Raw genomic sequence first — 22291 nt, 5'->3', positions numbered from 1 at the left:
GGTGTGAGTAAATGGATGCTTGAAGGATGCTATAGTTTTGTGTGTGGTTCCTGAGGCACCTCAGGTGGTTGCTATGGTGTTGGCAAATGGTTGCTTGAAGGATGCTACAATTGTGTGTGTAGTTCCTGTGGCACCTCAGGTGGTTGCCATGGTGTTGGTAAATGGTTACGTGAAGGATGCTACAGTTTTGTGTGGGGTTCCTGTGGCACCTCAGGTGGTTGCTTTGGTGTTATTTCATTGAGATGTGGAGCAGTGGAAAAACGATGTTCTCTGGAATGATGGAATGATTGTGGAGACAGTTCCTCCACCACAAGCAGGATTAACTCTTTAACACTCTTGATTTTGGGGGAAACAATGAATAAATGAGCAGGTGTCCCAATACTTTTGTCAACGTGGTGCAGATGAAGACTGAAACGAAGCATAAAGACAGACGAAAACATGCCTGCAGCAATATATATTTTAATTCAAAGTGAATTTCGACAATACACCATCATTTCTGTAATTTGACACTCACCAAAAAGTTACCAGGAAAACCCGCTTTTTGTGACAAAGTACATAAGGCTTGGTCACATAAAAATCACTGAGAACTAGAGAGAAATAACGACTGCAAGACGTTACACCTTCAGGAAAAAAAGAAAAGGAAAAATAAAACAAAAACAAAAGGAAAAACGAAAGGTTTCCCAGTCCTCATATACTGAATATTGCACAGTGCAATGGCTACATGGCAAACTAATGTAGCGTAAAAAATAAATCCGAAGCAAACGAATTAGAAAGCCACAAAAATCTACAAATATTAAAACAGTAACAGTTCAGATTTCATAAATCAAGTCCATTTGCTCTGAAGTCTAAAGTATATTATCTGATAAATTGCAGTGAGATTTCTACTAAACGTCTACTAAAAATAGAATCTGCAGGTAAAGTTAATAGTTCGCTCTAAAGCAATCAAACCCAAACAAGAGGGGAGAAACGGTCATACAGTAGCACAAATGACAAAGACCCTGAATTTCTGTACACAAACCTCTAAAAGAAACCATATATATATAATCAGTCAAATCCAAGCAAAACAAAAACACACACATTAATTAAAACAAGCCAAGACCAACTTAGATGAGAAATTGTTTGGTATAATAATTAATAATAGAAGTCTGATACATTTTCTTCTTTAATATTTATTTCTTTTTACAGTCTGAAGCATTTGCTTAGGTAAATTCCTCTATAGTTGCCCACAATAGTATCATTATCAGTATCAGCTGGATTTCAGGCGGTTTATCTCCAGTTGAGTTTGGTTGATCTGGTCAAAGAAGTCATTTTAAAAAGATTGACTCATCTGATGCAATGCATACAACTGTACAATATATCCATGTACTTGTTTTTGTACTTGTCTCTAGTGCTACATGCTTAATAAGTCTTTATCTACAAGTAGAAAAGTGAAATGAGGGATTTTTCGGCACCAGAACCACTTTCTTTTTTTCTTTTGTTTTGTTTGTTTGCATTTTTGGACCAAATCTGCAACTGCATGAAGTACATTAAAGCAATTAACATTGGTGCCCAGTTTGAAAAGATGGGCGGCGTTTCGTTTCTTTGCCTTTTAAAAAAAGAAAAGTGTTGGGACGAGGTGGTCGACTGAGGGCTGATGTTTACAATCACAGTGTATGCATGTAAAGCTTCCCAAATGACAGAGAAAGAGGACCGTGGTTAGGGTAATGGTAATGATCCCTGATTGCAATTCATTATTGGAGCTCTGTAGCTGTTGTTGTTACCTATTTAATAATAAACCAAAAAAAATAATATATAAAAAAAAAACACAAAGTAATTAGAGATTTCAACCAATAGGAAAGGGGGGCAAAAAAATAATTAAAAAAAATAAAAATAAAAATAGAGAAATCGGTGAAGACATCATGTAGGGAGGAGGGACTGCATTGCATGTTTGGCTCATTATAGCCAAGTGACACTGAAACACTACCACAGATAACACACACACACACACACACACACACCTGGTAGCAAGTGCATAACAGATTTGACAACACTAAAGAGGTCCAAAGAGTCAAATACACACATGTACAGATCGTCGCTGTCATTTGAAAGAAAAGAAAAGAAAAAGATCTCCATAATGGCAACTTTAAATGAGAAGGGAAAAAAAAAAAACTTTTTAGCTTTCAATAGAAGTCAATGTAAAATAATAATAATAATAATAATAATAATAATTTGAGTTTTTCTATTGGTCCATTCATCAAATGTAAAGAACAGCTGCCAGATTTAAATTACGCCAAAAAATGAAAAATGCCAAAAACGGAGATACAAGTTTGTTTTTTTTTCCCATGACAGCCCCAATATACATATACATAGATGTACAGTACTGTGTAGAAGTTTAAGCACCTGTAAAAATCAGAGCATAAAGCTGCTTATCTGGACAGTAAGTGTGTATTAGCTCAGTAAAACACTGATATTGGAATAAACACTAAAGAGGTGGTGGTTCTCCATCACTGTGTTCATCATTAGAACATTTCCTCTCAAAGTTCTACTCTCTCATGGAGTCTAGTATTATTTAGAGTTCTCCTCAGATCAACACCTGGTTTGATGGTAAATCAGGGCTTAATGATGGTAAATCAGGTGAGCTGCTGCTGCTGCTGCTGATGGAGTTGAACACATCCTCCACGCTGTGCTGGCTGGACTGAGGGGCGTCCAGGAGGAACCTGGAGGAACCGAGCCAGCTCTGTTCTTCAGACTAGCTCACCGACAAGATCTCACTACTTTCTTTCTTCAGAATGAGAAGCTCTGGATTCATGTTTACCTGCATCTGTTCTGATGAGATCTGGAGCTTCTACTGTAAAGACTCTTACTGCTGAGAGAAGTAGCTGTAAATAATCTGCTTAGGTGTTAAAACTTGTGCACAGTACTGAATATCAGTAACATGAGGGACGAGAAGGTGGATATATAAAATAACTGCTGCATTTAATCCTGAAATCAGACAGGATGACAGCAGGCGTGTGTGTGTGTGGTGTGTGTGTGTGTGTGTGTGTGTGTGTGTAGGACGTAAAGGTTTAAAGCATATTATCTGAAAGGCACTAGTTTGGCGCTGCTCTCTGTACGGAGCAGGGAAACGTACGTGTGAACTCGGTCACACTACCGAACACCAAAATGATCGAGGGCAATCAGAAGGTGGCCTTTTTTAAAGAAGAACAAAAAAAAATAAAAAATCTTTGCTGGCCATCCAACAGTCATTATCATTTGGGAATTCACTCATAATGAGACCAACAGTTACAATGTCGTGTTATTATTTTTTCCCCCCTCAGGTCATTCCTCAGGTTCGTGCTGAATAAGTACATCCGGCAAAGTGATCAATAAACATCGATCTTTGTAAAAGACGAGTAAACACTGGAAAAAAATGCATTAATTGATTACCGATAACGTCTAAAGCACTGCAATTTATCAAAACACGACGGAAAGCCTGAAAAACACCATGTGAGTCCTCAGCTCACCCAAACAAGACGTGTTGATGACTCAATAAAAATAAAAAAATAAAAACAAACAAAAACACAAAATGTAGGCTTTTTTTTTTAAAGGATAAGCGGTACACTTACGCAATCGCGGGTCAATCTGTAACGGCCACAAGTTAATCTATCCTGCAAGCTACGCCTTAACGAAACGCTAATACCGAAACATACTCCGATACACCAATATGCATTTAATATGCAACGATGAGCCCCAAGATTACGACAACAATACAGTTCATTCACGAATGCAAAGGGGAGGAGAAACTGAATTAAAATGAGAGAGAACATAAGAGAGAGAGAGATTGTGAGAACACCCCAAAACACAACAAACTAAAACTTAAGCAATACAGTAGTTACAATGACACTTCAAACAGAAAAGCAAAATATACATAGGCATTAAAATGCTTGCTTTCGATGCCGGTCAGTAGAGTAAAACCAAAAAGAGAAGGGGATCCAAAAAATAATAAAAAATAAATCATCACAAACCAAAACACACCTCACGTCTATCTCAACACGTCATCAGACACGTACAAAAATAAGAAGGCTAAGAACAAAGTTAATCACTTGAACCTCACAGCTATTTATGAAGTGGCAATCAGTGAATAGCAGCTTATCTATGGTACATTCGAGAATAAATGAAACCAATCATTGCCAAAAAAACAAAAGCTAAACCTCAACCATATATATATATATATATATATAGAATATACTTTTTTTGTGTGTATGTATGTTTAATACATCCCCAACTACAATATGCTCGAGGTCTATGCTAGAACAGTAGCTACTTTGCTTAAGAAATCAAAGAAATGACTGTCTTTGGTGTAGCAAAAGCATCTTTATAATGATAGCAAAGAAATAAATGCGCCTACAAACTTAATGTGGATAAAAACAACACGAGAGAAAAAGCACACGGAAAACACACATTTCTCATTTCTCCCTGACGGAATGTATCAAATAAAAGAAAATAAAAAAAATCTAACAGCCAGCATCCAAAAAGCTCGTCGCTCAAACAGTACAATACAAAAGGAGGGAAATGAGGAAATGAGTCGCGTCACATGCTTGGAGGAAGGGGAGGGGAAATTGCACACAAATCAAGTCACACCTCAAAAAGCACTAAATACTCCAGCAATGACAGATCAAGAGATCAATCAACTGATCGATCAAACAATATTGGGAGGACTGAATACTGAAACTTCTGCACGAGCTAACATGAAACCATGAAACCATAAAACCATGGAAATGGGTTTAAATTGCTGCGGCCTGCAGGTTAATGCCAATACCAAAAACACGTCTCATTATTAAAAAAAAGAAAAATTAGAATTAGTGAATAAAACAACGTAAGCGAAAGAATACACCCAGAAACTACTGATTGTATTGCAGTTGTTAAACAGTGGAAATACTGTTAATATTAAGTAAAAGAAGAGCAACTGATTATCAAATTATGAAATTACTCTCAAACTTGCCTTCTGTACAACAGTTCATCCGGATAAGATCCTCTGCTACAGCAAAGTCGTGCCATCCTCTGAAAGTTCAATTCTGCTACCTCCTCTCAAAACCACCCTACAAACTAAAGCATGAACCAGTGATGACCACACCACACACACACACACACACCATAGACATCGAGCTGTCATATGGAAAAAGAAAAAAAAGGATCTGTGGAGGGCAAAACTGTGAGGATTTCAACCATCAACTGTCTCATTATCCATCACAGGCCAAACAGAGGTGCGGAGAAGATGCCAGAAGCCTTCTCAGAAGTGATGAAGGAGGGCAGGGAGGAGGAAGAGGAGGAGGAACTGGGATGTTTTAGGTTTCATGTTGGGATGAGTCCAGGTTACAGCCTTTTGACAGTATGTAATTAGCAGGAGTCCTCGTGTGAACAACGATCCGGATGATGTGGACGATCCGAGCAGGATGCCGCTATTATTTGGGGTTCAGATGAAGAACACAAGCGTGACGCATTCACCTCAACGCTAAGCCACTCCGCAACATAGACGAATACAAAGAAAGACTGTGATGCAATCGTTTTTGCACGACATGGGCGACGAAACTACCGAAAAAACTGAATCCGTCATAAAAGGACAGCCCTAATCACAAAGAACAACTTTTGAGACTTCAAGTGCTGCAGTCCAGTTCAATTCATGCCATTGCAAGGGGACGCTTGGGCACCTTGCAGAGACATGGATTTCTTTTTTAAGGCACTTCTTTTTTTGTGTGGAATCAGGTTACGATGCGACACTCTTCGCAGAGAGAGAAAGAGTGAGGTCTCTCCCTTCCTTTGCGTTCCCTTGCTTTGCTTCCGTTTCCCCCATGCAGAGACATGCAGAGCTTAGTAACCTTATTAAACATGGGACCACAGAGTTAACACTGGAGAGGGAGTAGGGGAGGAGAGGTACAAGCCTACTACAAAAATACAGACGCGTAACACCAGTACACCACAAGGGGGAGCCGTGCGCACACTCAAGTGTGGGCCCTACCGCTGGATACTGGGATGGCTTCACCAGAAAGTCAGTCAATGTGTCTCGCACACGTTAGAGAAGGCAATATAGAAAAATAGCTATAGAGAAGGGATGTCCCGCTCACTTTACAGGAGAGGATCTAATGACTGGGGGTTTCACCATCATCTTTTTTTTTCTTAATATCAAATGTGCAAAAGACATGAAAAGTGAGTTTTTTTCATTTTTTAAATCATTTCATACTCTCATTCATTCATTTTTTTCTCTATGATCTTTATAAAGCTCCGTTTTGAATGTGTATTTTTCAAATCTCCACCATTTCAGCATTAAACTATGCGATTCCTCATTAGAAAAACAGCATCAGAGCAGTAAGGGCCCCTGTGGAAGGGAGGGAGGGGAGCAGTGGGTGCGTTTGTGCATGTGTGTATACATATATCAGTGGCGGCTGCGCGTGCTCCGCATGCTCTGCGGGCTCCAGCAGCTCAGATGTACGGGTACTGGGGCAGTTTGGTGGGACTGAGGGGGAATCCTGCGTAAGCGGGTGAGGCTACGTACGAATGCGGTGGGAACAGGGCCTTGAAGTGCGCGGTTGGGTGCAGGGTGGGTGATGGCAGCAGGCGGGGGTCGATGCCCATGCTGAGGCCCTGCGGCACCAGGCTGTAGGCGGGCTGCAGGACGGGTCGCGGGGGCTGGGGGGGAGCCGGGCACGGTGAGGGAAGCAGGTGGGCCACGGGTGGGCCGGAGGGTGGGTAAGACAGCAGGGCGGTAGGGTGCAGAGGGCCGGCAGAGTGGGTGGGGCTGCCGTGTGGCTGCAGCGTGGGGAAGGGGTGGCCGTGAACTGTTGGGGGGATGAAGGCCTGCGGACGGCGCGGTGGCTGAGTGTAATTGCCGTTCCACTCCTTGGGACAGGAGGCGTAGTGCTGGACCTAAAAGAGACAAGAGAGAAAACCTCAGATAACCAAGAGCACAGGTGTGTGATGAAAGATCTCGTCATCTTTAAAAGGAATGTCAAATTGTCTATGCCAGGATTTGCCATTTCTTTTGTGGAATCCATTCTTAGCTTCACCAGTGCAATACTGACAATGCCACTGGCAGCAACGCTACCTTAAAGGATGATGCATCCACACCCATGCTTCACAGATGGCAAGGTGTTCTTTTAATGAAGCTCTCCGGCCACCTGCCTCAGACCAGCTACTGCTTCATACCCTCATTACACACTACAGACAAGTTTACAAGGACTCTGATGGCTACTGCAGCATCATTGCTCACATCTTCCTTACCATCACTGCTATTACCTATATCTGTACACCTAAGCATAACAATCAATTTTTCTCTCGTCACAGTGAAACACCAATCTTCACTCAGCTAAACCTTCCTGCAGTTTCTTGGTAGCCCCACAGGGGTTCTGACTTGTCTTTCTTACCAGCACACGAGCAGTGCTCTGAGTTTTCTTGATCTCCCAGGTCTAATCTAGACCTCCACAGTTCCCCTAAACTCCCATTTCTTAACATCCCATACTGCAGACACTGCAAGCTGAAAAGGCTTGGCTATCTTCTTACAGCCTTTCCCCTGCCATGTGGGCAATTCATTTACAGCTGGGGGAAATGCCTGTAAATTCAGGAAGCAAGAAGACTTTGAGTAAAGTAATATATTTTTCTAGGCTTCATGTGATGCAGGTTTGTCCTTTAAGCTTAGCAACGGGTGATGACCATAGGAACTGAGGGAAGATGCCACATTTGGCATCTTATCCTAATATCTCTTCCTAAAAGAAATGGGGAGACAGAAAGATAGAAGAGGCAAAAGGAGGAGAACAAACCTGGCCAAAGCCCAGCGGCTGCTGCTGGAATGTGGAGGTGATCTTCTGCTGGCGGGGCAGAGTTGGGGTGGAGTGCAGGCTCAGCCGTCCTGGGCCGCAACGCCCGCGAGACTGGCATGACGACTCTAAGACTGAGAGACAGAAAAGCAACACAAATTGTGATTAAGCAAGTGGAAACGATCAGAGCAACACACCGAAAGGAAAGAAATGGAGGAGGGGGGAGGAGGTACAATGGATGTAAACCTGGCGACAAATCCTCTGACAGCTTAAAATAAATTTTGCATTTTTGCATATTAATATATTTCCTGACTCTGATCGTTTAGTTTGTTAGTTCGTTTTACTAAACATGCTAATTCTGCCAAACTGCAACTGCAAAGGCATCAGTGTCAGAAAATATTTTTTTAAACAAAAATGACAACATACTCAACCAACACTGTGGAAAGACAAGATCACAGAATGATAACTGACATGGTATCAACTTTCACCTGGCAAAAATCAACGCACACCTTAAAATTCAGGATTACGGCCTGTATGGCATCTTAAAAAAAACAAATAAGAAAAACAGAGATGCACCGACTGTTTGGTTTTTGGCCAATTCTGGTTTACTTTCTTTCCAAGAATTACAAATGACAGCGCATATATATATATAAATAAAAAAACGAGTAAGATTCCCCTCAATCAAAAAAAAAAAAAAAAAAGTGTGAGATTCCCCTCCATCAAGTTTTAACATGTTTAACTCCACCCATCATGTGTCATTTTCAGTGAGGTGACCAATAAACCGAGAGTTAAAATGAACTGGCGTGAACGTAGGGCTGAACGATTTACTTGTGGTTAACCCATACGAGCCCATGGTGACGTGTCCCAGACCCTTTGAAAAGTTGGTGGAAAGTTCTATTCAGCACTTTATCCTTCACCTTTACTCATGAAGTCCCCAGCTGACATGTACCCAACATCCTGGATGCGTCACAGGACAGTGTGTGTGCTTGGTTAGTGCTGGAGACAAAACCTCATCATCAACCTCAAGCTCATTTCAAGTGTATTTATTTTGCTTTTAAAAGGTCTGTGTCTGTATATGTAATATTTTATTAATATAACCAGTTCTAATTTAATTTCTATAACAAAATGATGAAAGTTATTTGTTGGATATATATTGAAACACAATAATGAGCTCCTCAATTAATTAAATAAATCAAATAAATTATTCTGAACAAAATGTGGGTCTCCTATGGATTACAAAGGCTAAACTGCCTAATGTTGCTAATGTTTACACAGAAAAATTAACGCTGCCTGATTTTACTGTTTTACGGTTAACTTAATGCTGGGCTACGTGCAGCAGTAAACAGCACGCTGCCGTATTGGAAAGACTTGCGGACATTAACTGCCCTCCTGTTGGCAATGCTGAAGTCCGATGAAGATTTTTGAGGAACGCTAAAGATCAGCAAGCACTCTAATAAAAGGTGTAGATGGACGACACATTGACTGTCAAAAAGGTCTATAGGGAGCCAATTCAGTCACAGCCATGTTGTCTGGGTATGTGTGTGGCTGTATTTGTGCCACTGGCGTCCTCGTGAGGTGCACTAGCGTAAATGTGACCAGCACAGAATCAGTTATGTGAGATTGATCGCGATATGTTCAATTACGGTCATCAGCCAATCGTTCGGTGCATCTCTGAAAATAACTCGGCCTCGGTGACTATGTCAAAAGGGCCTTTTTTCAGACTCTCCAGCCTGAACAGCTCTCCATAGCTGCCCAGGTCACAAACCACAAGAGCGTGTCAGAAGAGTCTGACGCACCCACAGGGTTTGCTTGATAGCATGCATGACCTGAGTGTCAACAGGAGAAATCTGCTCTCAGAGAGGAAAGTGTTTCAGAAAGGGCAACCAGCACACAGATGGACCTGAACGGAGAGAGAGAGAGAGAGAGCTGGGAGATACGAGGGGAGCAGACAAGAAGTGAGGAGCACAAACCCAAAGGCTTTTCACTCAATGCTGGGATGCAGCGCACAAGACACGGGGGTCACAGTGCACTCAATACCCATAATCACCTGTGATAGCCTCTGTGGTAACTTCCTGCCTCTCCCCTATGACCTGCAAAGCAGACATTTGAGCTGTGACCACATGCACACACTCCGACGCACAGCTGCCGCACCACAGAGCAGAACACGGCATCACGTGAAAGCTTTCTGGGGTTCAAAGCTTACTGCAACTACATACAAACTGGACTGGAGTGGAAACACCGCTGCATTTCCCTGCACAACTTAACGTGAATAAACACTGTTAAAGAATAATATGTGAAAATCTACTGAAAATGAACTGATTAGAAGTATTTTAGACCATCCTGTGACAAACAAACTATAAACTGCTTGAATAGTCTGGTGTGCAGAGGCCCTTTCATCTCTTGGAGGGTACCTTGCGCTTTTGGGCATGAAGGAGGAGGGTACCTGTCCTTTTGAGCATGCAGGAGGAGGGTACCTGCGCTTTTCAGCATGCAGGAGGAGGGTACCTGCGCTTTTCAGCAGGAAGGAGGAGGGTACCTGCGCTTTTCAGCAGGAAGGAGGAGGGTACCTGCGCTTTTCAGCAGGAAGGAGGAGGGTACCTGCGCTTTTCAGCAGGAAGGAGGAGGGTACCTACGCTTTTCAGCATGCAGGAGGAGGGTACCTGCGCTTTTCAGCATGCAGGAGGAGGGTACCTGCGCTTTTCAGCATGCAGGAGGAGGGTACCTACGCTTCTCAGCATGCAGGAGGAGGGTACCTACGCTTCTCAGCATGCAGGAGGAGGGTACCTGCGCTTTTCAGCATGCAGGAGGAGGGTACCTGCGCTTTTCAGCATGCAGGAGGAGGGTACCTACGCTTTTCAGCATGTAGGAGGAGGGTACCTGCGCTTTTCAGCATGTAGGAGGAGGGTACCTGCGCTTTTCAGCATGAAGGAGGAGGGTACCTGCGCTTTTCAGCATGAAGGAGGAGGGTACCTGCGCTTTTCAGCATGTAGGAGGAGGGTACCTGCGCTTTTCAGCATGTAGGAGGAGGGTACCTGCGCTTTTCAGCATGTAGGAGGAGGGTACCTGCACTTTTCAGCATGTAGGAGGAGGGTACCTGCGCACCATAGCATTTATGGAGAGGGTAACCGTGCTTTTAAACATGCAGGAGGAGGGTACCTGCACTTTCGAGCATTTATGGAGGGAGTACCTGCTCTTTTGAGCATATATAGGAAGAGTACCTGTGCTGGTGTGGTGGTGATCAACACTGGGTTGCTGGTGAATGTGTTGCTGATAGTTGTTATTGATCACTCTTAGTGGCGGCACCACCATGGTCCTCACGGCCGGCTTGTTAAGCTCTGTTTGTGGTTCACTTCTCTGTACTCTGGGTTCTTGGTTCTGATTATTGTTCATGAACCGTCTCTCGGGGAACGGGCTGTGGTTTGGCCCCAGAGATGTGTCCGATGCGGGGGAACCATCTATGGTTTCGCAGCCACTCTCATGACCATCGTCCTCGGACATGCTGCAGACATAAGAACATGTTTATCTTAATGTTTAAGAGTAAGATCCTTTTCTACTGGAAAAGCAAAAAAGACAACAAAAGGTGATCCCAATGCTAAGAATGCGGTATTCCATTATGCAGTAATCCTACTTACAGGCATACTGTTAGGCAAGAGGCAGGAGTTAAAGCGGGGGCAACCTGTGAACGCTTGTGTATGTGTTACCTGTTTGGTCTTTTGCAGGGTGAAGGGCTGGACTGGGCTGATGCTGAGGAACTGGTGCTTAGGCTGCTGTCTGGGCTGCTAAGAGAACACACACGCTCCATATTGAGAGACCCCTTACATGCCTCACACTCTGGACTGCCCTTGCACCTGCAAACACACGTACACAAATGCTTAATTATAAATCAAAGAGCTCAGCTCGCACAAAACAAGGGAAAAGTGTGTGAATGCAAGATTAACTGGGATGTCTCTATTCAAACGAAAAAGCAGAACACCGCCATGGCGGTGGAAGGGTCTTGTGAAAACTTCCGCTTGTTCTGTGGTTCCCAAGCTTTGGTGTCTTTGTTAAACTCACGTGCGAGGTGAACATCTCTGAGTCACTTCCTCCTCTTCGTCTGTGTCGCTGCTTATGCTGATGACGCTAACTGCTGGGCTCGGTGATTCACCAATAACAATGGATTCTCGTTGCTGATTTGATACTGAAAGCTGCTCAGTAGCACGCTGCCCTGCCTTACAGCAGCTCACGTCCTCCGCCTCCTCTATCCTCTCTGGTTCCTGTTCTGCCCGAGGCTCCACCACCCTGCCCCGAGGACAAAGCCCTGCCGCCGGGTTCCGCAGCCTGTCCCGGGTCTTTGGCGAGAGACACATAGAGGGATGCATGTCCGTGTAGTGAGAAACATTCACACTCCTGGAAAACAAACACAGAGCTCTTTTATTCAATATCCAAGAACAGAGAGAACTGAGCGCCTGGAGCGCTGCGATACGTCAGTGACGGTGGGCTGCTCACCTGTTCTGACTGGGCTTGCTGCTCTTGCTGGGTGCAGTCTGAGGCCACACTACGTGAGCGATGCCTATGTTTATGGGCTGGTGCGCGGACACAGCCATCTGATTAGCCATGAGCGGTTGCGGCATCATGGAACCGTAGTGACCGCTGTGTGTGCGCACTTTCCTGCAGATAAGACAACAAATGCAAAGAACACCATCAGAGCAGGTCATCAGAACTAATTAGGTAAGTTCAGAGGGAACTGCTTTTGTGGTTCCTGCACATGTATTTCTACAAATGAACAAAAGCACATTACACAGTCCATCAGCTTGTGTGGTGGAACTGGTGGAGCTGGCACTTTCCTCAGAGCGTGCTGGCTGCCTGGCAATGCCGCATTGGCGGCAGTTTGAAAAGAGGTGGTGTCTGGCTTGCAAGTCCATAACCTCTTAGTGTCTGGAGCATTGCTGGTGCTATGAGGAGCTACGAATGGGGTGATTAACTGGCCCTACCCAAAAAAAAAAAAAAAAAAATATATATATATATATATATATATATATATATATATATATATATATATATATATATATATATATATATATATATATCTCATGCCCTACTCATGCATTACTCTACCACTGACTGTATCCCCATCAGCCTGTCAACAAATGCATGTGTACAGTTTTCCACAAAGGGGGCGCTCATAGCAGGATTTGCATTTATGGCAGTGGAAATTACCCTCAACAACTATAGAGGGAGCCCAGGTGCAGAAATACCAATTCTATAATACAGCTTTAAAATGATATTCTCCAGTGATCCAGGACCTCCCCAAACACCCAACCTATGGTATGAGTCTGGGAAGAGACCCGGCGTAGTGTTTTGCTGTGACACAGACAGTACCACAGAGCAGCATAAGCACAAATAGGCAACTATAGGGAATGCAGAATTGCAGTCAGGGGACTAGTCATAGTCAGGGACAGGCCCCCGAACTCAAACCACTGCTTCGTTTACATCCCATAGACGTTATTTTGCTCCGAAATGATGTTGATGATGTCATGTAAACGGCCCGATTTAGACACAAAGTCATCATAGACTCTTGCTGCAACAGCACTGTAAATCTCAGCTGAAGTATTTTACCCCCAGTCTCCTCTCCTCTGTGGGCCAGTGACCGTGTCTGAGGGAAGAGTTGTTGTCGGAGGAGCCACTTGCTGCCATGCTGGAACCAGGATCTGTTGAGTCCTGTTGGACCACGGCTGCTGCAAAGGCAAAGCACACAAACATCAAAAACACAGACGATTAGTCTTATGAAATCAGTAACAACTATAGAATATATAGAGAGCCAACATAAGCAGACTGATATTTGCGATAAACAGACTGAAATTATCAGAATAATCTAAAATAATAGAATATAGTGATTCTAGAAACAAAACCACTGGCTCTCGACCTCCAAGAGAAATAAGCATAATTCTGAATCATGAATCATTTCAAGAACTTCTGCTGCTGCTCTCAAATCACATAAAATTAATTATTATAGCATATTGTTGATGCTTCTTTGTATAGGAATGTCCATCTTTGTCTCCACACACATATAAAGATAATTTATGTGTGTGTTGGTGTTTATATCCTATTAAGGGACTGTGCTTCACTCATATGTTAGGTGCTATATGAGCTACTGATTGAGTGGAGAGCCTGACTGAAGATGACTGAGGTTACAGAGGATGCAGTACCTGTGCTATGACTCCTGGTCTCAGGGGCAAGGGCTGGATGGCTGGGGCCTGGGTCACCAGTGGCAGTGTGTTCTCCATCCGGACAGAATATCCAGAAGGCTGGTTTGGGTTCGACCCAATTCCTGCACCCATTTTGACATTTACTTATTTATTTTTCTTAGACACAAACACTAAACACACTTGCTGAACATGAAAAGGCACCATATCTGAGAACAGTACCTTGAATGGTCTGAGGGCAAAGAATGAGTGCTTGTTGAAAAGAGTCAGTGCAGCCAAACTGAGCACTTCCGGTCTGGAGGGGAATACCGGGATGCACCACGGGTGGAGCAGGTGGAGGCAGAGCCTATAGAGGGGGCAGAGAGACAGCGATAGAGGCAAACACAGGTTAGGTTACAACATCAATAGGAACTAATCAAGCCAAAGGAGCACAGATATTCAGCCCAGGCTGGTAATACAGGAGGCACAGACATGTGCGAGTGTCATCACAATATCAATCATGACGACTCCTGTCAATATTTACACAAGCAAGTCACATATTACCAGGAAACCGCACACTGTAAACCTCTGCAGAATACTTTGTCAGCATACGTATTCGGAGCGGAACAGATGAGCCTGGATCAGACATAATTAAGCAAATGTTAGATAATGGTAACTGTAAATTAGTGTGCTACCTGTGAGTGCATGGAGTGCATTTTGTTGAAGGCAACGGTGATGTTAGGGGCGCTGGATAGGGTTACTGGTTTCATGAGCGGGGGCGGGATCTTGTTGCGGTTGACTGTGTCGTACGTGCTGCCCCTGGAGTGACAGATGTCCATGATGTGGAAACAAGACTGCACACTGTGGGATAGAGCATGGACAAAGTCTAAATTCACGCAGGAAGAAACGGAGTTAAGTCTATTAATGTTTCTGAAACATGTTCAGTACAGCAGACGCCATCAGACGCCAATCACTGAGGTACTTTCCCATGTTTACATTGGGCCTGTTTGTGGTTGGCCAAGCTACTGGCAAATTAACACAAATTTATGATTAAAGCTCAAGAGTCAGATTTTTTATAAATACATGAAGTCGCAATTATTTCTGGCTATGATTGAAATACAGTCGTCTTACTTCTGAACTACTATAAGAACTAGTACTATCATTTCATATCATTTAGATATCGTAGAACATATTATCCAGTAGCACTACACATTTGGTAACTACACTTGTAGTGTGTCCAAAAGTATGCAGACAGCCATTCCACCAACATATTATGTTAAAAAAAAGGGTATTATTAAGGTGTTTGTGCCCCTTTTACTACAGGAAAAGCATGTAAATTAGTGTCTGGTCAGTTCCGGATATATTGTTCATCTCCATGATAAACTACAGGGCCATCTACGGTCCCTTAAGGTTTAAGGTAAAGCAGAATTTTTATTCAGGTGGGAGGAAGATCCCTCTAGAGACAATAAATGCATACTGGTTGCTGTGGGGGAAATCCAGTAAATGCTGCATAGTGACAAAGGGGTGGTTGAGCGCGTCAGAGGGGGCGATGCGCTGTTCTGCGTCAATTAGCAACATCGTCTTCAGGAGATCCACAAATTCCCGTCTGTCTGCCTTCTCTGCAAGCTGGTCACAGCCTTCCATATTCAGCACCAGATTCACCTGAAAAGCACAGTCGACTAAAGATCAATTTCCCCAACACCTTCTGTTAACACACCCTGGGTTCATTTTTTTTCGTTGATCAGTCCTAATGCAGAACCCATTCTGAACAGATTTGGGAATGTTTTATTTCAGCACGTGGTGGAGTTTGTGACATCAATGTGGTAGTATTGTAGATATGGGAGTTTACTGGGTCAAAAATGTACTTGTGTGAAATAGAAACCCATTTTTAAAGTCTGTCCAACATTTTGCAAACACTGTGCTCTACCTTTCACATACAGGAAAGGATCAGCACGGATTAAAAACAGCATGATCTTTGCTATGGAGCTGATGTGTGAAGGACAACACATGCTGAGATCACTGGCTGCTACTCCACTAATATATCTTACATGGCCAATGTCGTCCAGACAGCTGAAGATGTACTTCCTGGCCTCCTTTGATTTCATTCCAGTCTCCGCCTCGTGCTCCTCAGTTGTCTGTAGAAACCCAAAGCGTAAGGAGATGAGTTCAGAATCATTACAGCAACAATTAGCTACACTCCGGTGCTCTGACTGAGAGCGACAGTTCTGGAGTAATTTAGCAGGATAACAGCAACTCATCACTGAAAACACTTATAAAGTCTGACCACATTAAATAACTAAACCACAAGAGACCATGTACTGCCAAATATTTACTAGTCTTGCTACATGAACTCGAGTTTTAAGACAATCTGTGCATGCAAGATGACCCAAGGATAAGGTCCAGCCTAATGTTTTTTTTGTTTGTTTGTTTGTTTTTTATAAATAATATCTAGGTATGGAAAATCTGAGGACCATTTCAAAATCTTCAGATAGTGCACGGTGGATTCTGAGATGTGCTTTATATCATTATTGTGTTTTTGAAGCCATCCTCTTTTCAGCTACATCAAGGATTTGCTGGAATTTAATGGAATGCCTTCTTTCCTCCACTTGTGCAACATTGCCACTGGCAGCATCACAACAAATGACAGATGCTCCATGCTTTACAGTTGGCAGGGTGTTCTTATCATAAAGGTATATTTGTGTAAGCAATGCTTCACGGTAGAAGAGTGCACCACGCATCTTCACACAGCTACACTTCCTTGCAGTTTTACTGGGGTATTGATTTGCCTTTCTTACCAGCATATGCGCAGTTCTGTCTAAGACTTTTTTTCTTGGTGTTACAGATCTCATCTCGACTTCACAAGACCAAAACACTTAACAGCTATTTCTTAATAACATTATATTCCATTCTTCCCAGATCTTTAGAGGATTATTTAGAGGCTAGGGGTACAAATGTATACAAAATGCCCCTATGGAAAGACGTCTAAAAACACAGGCTGAAAATCAGAGAAACTTGCCTTTAGCCTCCAGGCTGCATATGGCAAGTCTGACTCCTTGCAGAAGAATCGAGACGTTTTGGTCCCCACATTGAGCAGCTGCTCTCCAGGCACCCCTTGAGTTTGAGAAATGTAACGAATCTGAAAAAAGAAAGCAGATACTGTTCAGAGGCTGTGCTCAAACAGGTGGTGATAAACTGATTACAATTCAACAAACGGAGAGTCAGACTTCTAACGCTACATCCATCTACCATTGCAAGTCTCTGTGAATAAGATCAGCTATATACGTAAATCAACTGCAAGTTACTATACAATATCTTCTCTCATTTAATGTAGCACAAGACAAACCACAGAGGAAAATGATTCGGTTCCCCTTTATACCATTTTTCATGCAGTTCCAAGAATCATACATCAATTCAGAATTCTTTATTACAAATCAAATAGGAACAAAACTGTTTGTTCAACCAACAACAGAATCAACTGAATTGGTTTTAATATGAATTAATTAAAAGATTTATGACAAAAGCAATATTTTAAAGTTTAACTTCAACTCAACTTCCACTCAGCTCTGATTTTTACAGCCTAGTATCAATCATAAGTCACTGCTCAGGGTGGCTGTTATGGTATAAATCTTGTAGCACAATATTTTAAGAGATTTTCAACATCAATATTTTGACACAGACAAAATGCCATGCAAGGTCATGGCTGACTCTTAAAAACTGCTATTCAGTTGACCATCTTAGTACATTCATTTTAATCAGAATCTGCTACACTTAATCCAATTAAACAAGGTTAATTACACTCTCTAATGGTATGTGGAGTTGGTCAGTGCACCTTTGGCACTGACAATATCTACAAAATGCTAAAAAAAAAAAACAATAACAATATAACAATTTGACAAAATATGGTCATATTGCCCACCCAAGTCACTGCCTAATCAACTTATCGTTCAACATATGGACATGACCTCAACCATTTCTGCTGACCTCGGTACTGCCCATTGTGTTTGTTTGCATACATTTTATTCAGTCACACCATTCTGTTCTCTCGCCCGCCCTTTCTCGAGTAGATCATGTAGAACATCCATTGTGTAGGAAGAGTGCAGTACGCACAGTGACCACTTCAATTCCGGCATGCAGTCACACTACGGATCAACTGCAAAGACCCAACCGTAATAGTGTGGAATACAGATTTACTGCTATCACTGTTACACACCCTGTTTATTCAAGCCACACACACACACAGACATTTGCAGCTGGTGTTCCAACATGAGACGAACAGAAACCGCCCTGTGACGCGTGTGGGTTACGTTCACTGTTAAACAACAAGCATCGTGGAAATGTTCAGAGCCGTAGCAGATATAGCAGACCGCTCTATCTACTATAAGTATATCCAACTCGCACTCAGCCAAAGGTACCTCTCTCTCAATCAGTCAGTATAGTGCGCATCAGAGCACAGCCACTAACAGCACAGACGGCGATTGGTCCATTTCTTTATAGGACAATGGGAACACATCCAGCATAGTCGCACATCTGAAGTGACGTGACTCTAGTATTTCAGAGGAGAGCAAAGAGATTCCTCTCCCTTTTTTAATCTGTTGCTGATCCGATCTGTGCTGCAAAAACTGTGACGTATTCTGACTATAATCGTTTATCAGATTTATTTCTGGAGCGGTTTATCGCCCGCTCTACCGTCCAACATGCTCATAAAGCACGGATACCGATACGGTTTTTGTTACAGTCGCTCTGCCATCTCTTAAAAGCCCCTCTTTGTGAAAGAAAAGCTCGGCATTGTTTACCTTACTGACTAAATGATCCGAATTTTCATTGATCCGCATCAGATGAGGAAAACCAGAATATTTCACAATATCTGTGCCAATGTCAATAATAACAAACTTCAGTGTCAGCAGGAAGTGCAGTTTGAGCGCAGTCCATTCCTAAACACGTTCTGAACACCATGCAGAAATCAGCCATGGTGTAGTACAGTTCAGCGTTTCTATTGTACCTCTGTACGGCAACAGGAGATGACGGAAAGCCTCCATCTCTATTACAACAGGGGGTGATCTCCAGTTGGCAATAATGGCTATGGTTTGTGTGAGGCACGAGTGCCATGAGCCAACATTTCTATGAAGCCCTGAGAAAGGCATTTGGACATGACAAGTATATCTACATCATAATCCTGAGGATTACTAAATATAACTAGATATTTTCTCTGGGTGAGACAATGCTGAGTATTCGGAGGGCGTGTTTTTTTAAGCCTACATGAACTTCCATGAGCAGAGTGTTAAATATGCAGTATGACAATAGAGTATTTCAAGGTTACCCCTCTCTCTACCATCTCCATTTCCTACTTCTAAGTAGGCTTGGGCAGTATAACGGTAATACCGGATACTGCAGTACTTATAAATGTTGACTGTATTGTATTTAAAAATGATCATGTGTCTGATGTGTCAAATTTCTGGTCGTGCTTTGAAGAAGAAGCCAACCACAGTTGCAAGTTTAGCGACGCAGAATTCAAGTGAAAGACAGAGCAAGCAAACCTGGATGAGCCAGTCGACCAAATGAGCCTGAAAACAGTGGAAAACACTCCTAACACCATTCCCTCGACTCTGTGCTCTCAGATATGAGGCTTTATCCTCTAAACTGGTGTGATTTAAGCCTCGGTTAGCTGGAACACGACCTGTGCGGTGGTGTTTGGACTGCTGGCTAACTTATCTAAGCCTAGATAGCTGACTACGAGTCCAAACACAGCAGAACCGTTCTCTCACTTCTCCCTTTCACATTAGCATTAGGTCCTCCTTGTGCCATTACAACAGATCTGACCATTCCAAGCATGGACCACTGCACCAGACCTCTTAAGGTGTCCTGTGGTATCTGGCACCAAGACAGTAGCAGCAGACCTTTCAGTACTGTCAAATGTGAGGTGGGGCCTCCTTATTGAGCATCAATGAGTTTTACATGCCCAGGACCCTGTTGCCTGTTTACCAGTCGCCCTTTCTGGGACCACTGTTAGCAGGTACAGACCAACGCACACTAGAGAAAAAAAGGCAAGTCTTCAGAAACATCAGGCAGATGTTCTGACCCAGTCGTCAGTCGTCCATCATAATTTGGTTCTTGTTAAAGTGTCTCAGATTCTTATGCTTGCCCATGTTCCTGCTTTTAACACCAACATGACCTTTAGAAACTGATGCCAATGTGGATAAAGACACTTCACCTGTCCAGTCATGACAGGTACTAATGTTATGGCTGATTAGTGCATTTCATACATTTTCATAAGCTGATCTAAATAAGCCGCTTCCCCCACTGCTGTCCACACACTTCCTACGGTGGCTGGGTTTTTCGTCTCCACACATTTCCCAGCGTGGTTCCACAAGCCCTCGATGGGGTTTCAATCTGCTGACTGTGTTGTCATCTCCCGAACGTCCTCACTCAATCACCTGATGGGCGGTGTGACGCCCTGCATTGTTGGCAGATCAAGTCATTGTTTGGGATTCTCCACAAAATAGGGAAATACAAGAGGTAGGTCCTCTAAACATGTCCAACAGCCGCTAAACGTTATTTTGACAGTATAAATGTCTGAGCTGTTCTGTCTGAATGCTAGTATATGCTAGCATATGGTTTTAGGCCTTCCTATAAAGCTGACACACAGCTTATCTAGTTGCTGTAAAGAAGAACTGACAAAAGAATAAGGTAATAAAGCCCCCCAGCACTGAGCTGTGGAGCGGCAGAACTGTGTTCTCTGGAATGATGGCTGAAGCTCCATCCAATACTTTCGGGATGAGGTAGGGGGGAGATCATCCAAGACCCTGACCTCACTAACACTAACTCTCATCACTGAATGCAATCAATAGAGTATAGAAAGTCCTCTCTAGACAGTAGAGACAGGTACTCAAAGCATAAGCTTGCTTTAATATCCTTGATTTCAGAAGATTCAATGAATTAGAGGGTGTCCCAATACTTTTGTCCATATAGAGAATGTCCAGTTTTGCTCTTACGTCTGCGTTTACTCTACTACGACTTGACCATGTTGCTTTTAATAAGACAATTTCTCCAAGTGGGTGAAGCTCAGCATTGCTGGCGTCCCACTTACTCTAAATGATGTCCGATGGGTTGCAAAGAAGCCGTCAGAGCCAGAAAATAAAATAAATAAAAACAGACAAACGTCAAAGTTTGGCCCAAATGCCCTACGTTTATCATTATTATTAAAAATAAATAAATAAATCACAATATGAACTGAGATCCTCTAAACTACCATCTATCTCTGTCCATACTAACAGAACAGTGGACATTCACAGTAGCTGTATTTGTCAAATTTCAGGACGGCAGTCACCAAGCAAATCTTCTGCAAGCAAACACCACGCAACTGCAGTGGAAAAAGTCCTAAGTCCTGAACTATCAAAGTTCAGCTCCAGCGAGGGTGGATGACGTTATATGGGGTGAAAAGATGGCTAAAGTGATTTACCACAATGTATTTTTTCATGTATGCTCACTTCCTTCACTCCCTGTTCAGAGAAGAGAAAAGGGGGGAGGGAAACCAACAACAACCAAAAAAAAAAAAAAAAAAAAAAAAGCCAAGTACTAACTGTTCCAGAAGCACTGCAGTACACAACTTTGGAAGTGAACCCAAAATACTCAAAAAAAAACCCAAAAGACTGCGCCCACCCCTCACCACAAACACACTTCCTTTCAAAACACTGCTGACATGCTTTCAGTTTAGGAGACAAAAATGGCCCGCTTGCTGGCCCGCTCGCTGGCCCCTCTGGCCAGGACAGACTCCTCTCGAGCCCACAGCTTACCCAAGCTAATCTAAAGGCTTTGTTGACTTGCCAAGTCAAGATGCTAGTCGCTCTCAACATGACTACAACAGATGACTGCAACACTATTCCCACTCCACAGAGCGCCAAGACAGGCAAAGGTCTCTGTACACAGTGACTGAAGAGCCACGGACAGAGTTCACAGAGTTACACTGCAACTAGTAAAACTGCTCCTCTGTGTGATCGCAGTGATTATTGGCAACTTGTGAGGTAATACAGTCACTGTCAAGCAAAAACCTTGTATCTCCAGTGTTGGCAGTGTTTCACTTTGACATCATTTCAACGTACGAGTTGTTCTTTACATTATGTGCACATTTCCTGATGACTGGACCAATAGAAATGCTCCATACCTGGAACAGCATCTTTTTACACTGAAATCCAAGTTAATAAGGGGGTTTTCCTCAACTCCTGTAAATTTGCCATTTGAGATGGGTTTTTTTGTGCGACATTGACAGTACATACAGTACTGTACACTACAGTCTCCCAAAGATCTCCCTTAGAGTACGAAATCAAGCCCAATGCATATTTAGAGGCATGTAAGTGTTTGCTCTGAATA

The 22291-nt window shown here is 42.9% G+C and overlaps 1 protein-coding gene across 2 annotated transcripts in view; it reads right to left on the bottom strand.

The window, feature by feature from the left end:
- Nucleotides 1-443: 443 nt before the first annotated feature.
- The window catches only part of hipk3a (homeodomain interacting protein kinase 3a), a 56547-nt gene continuing 34699 nt past the window's right edge, over nucleotides 444-22291 (bottom strand). The window contains exons 4-17 of one of the 2 annotated variants that reach the window (XM_072662984.1): nucleotides 16944-17063; nucleotides 15976-16062; nucleotides 15405-15589; nucleotides 14623-14788; nucleotides 14171-14294; nucleotides 13952-14073; nucleotides 13362-13480; nucleotides 12252-12413; nucleotides 11820-12152; nucleotides 11468-11614; nucleotides 10985-11265; nucleotides 9814-9856; nucleotides 7770-7900; nucleotides 444-6879 (exon numbers count right to left, since the gene is read on the bottom strand). In XM_072662984.1, coding sequence (XP_072519085.1) covers nucleotides 6389-6879; nucleotides 7770-7900; nucleotides 9814-9856; nucleotides 10985-11265; nucleotides 11468-11614; nucleotides 11820-12152; nucleotides 12252-12413; nucleotides 13362-13480; nucleotides 13952-14073; nucleotides 14171-14294; nucleotides 14623-14788; nucleotides 15405-15589; nucleotides 15976-16062; nucleotides 16944-17063 — 2511 coding nt within the window. In that variant the 3' untranslated portion in view covers nucleotides 444-6388. The remainder of the gene's footprint in view (nucleotides 6880-7769; nucleotides 7901-9813; nucleotides 9857-10984; nucleotides 11266-11467; nucleotides 11615-11819; nucleotides 12153-12251; nucleotides 12414-13361; nucleotides 13481-13951; nucleotides 14074-14170; nucleotides 14295-14622; nucleotides 14789-15404; nucleotides 15590-15975; nucleotides 16063-16943; nucleotides 17064-22291) is intronic. The other variant, XM_072662985.1, reaches the window with a different exon arrangement.

The sequence above is a fragment of the Salminus brasiliensis genome, chromosome 19 (genome assembly GCF_030463535.1).
Source record: "Salminus brasiliensis chromosome 19, fSalBra1.hap2, whole genome shotgun sequence".
NCBI lineage: Eukaryota > Metazoa > Chordata > Actinopteri > Characiformes > Bryconidae > Salminus > Salminus brasiliensis.
This window is presented reverse-complemented; position numbering and strand designations above follow the sequence as displayed.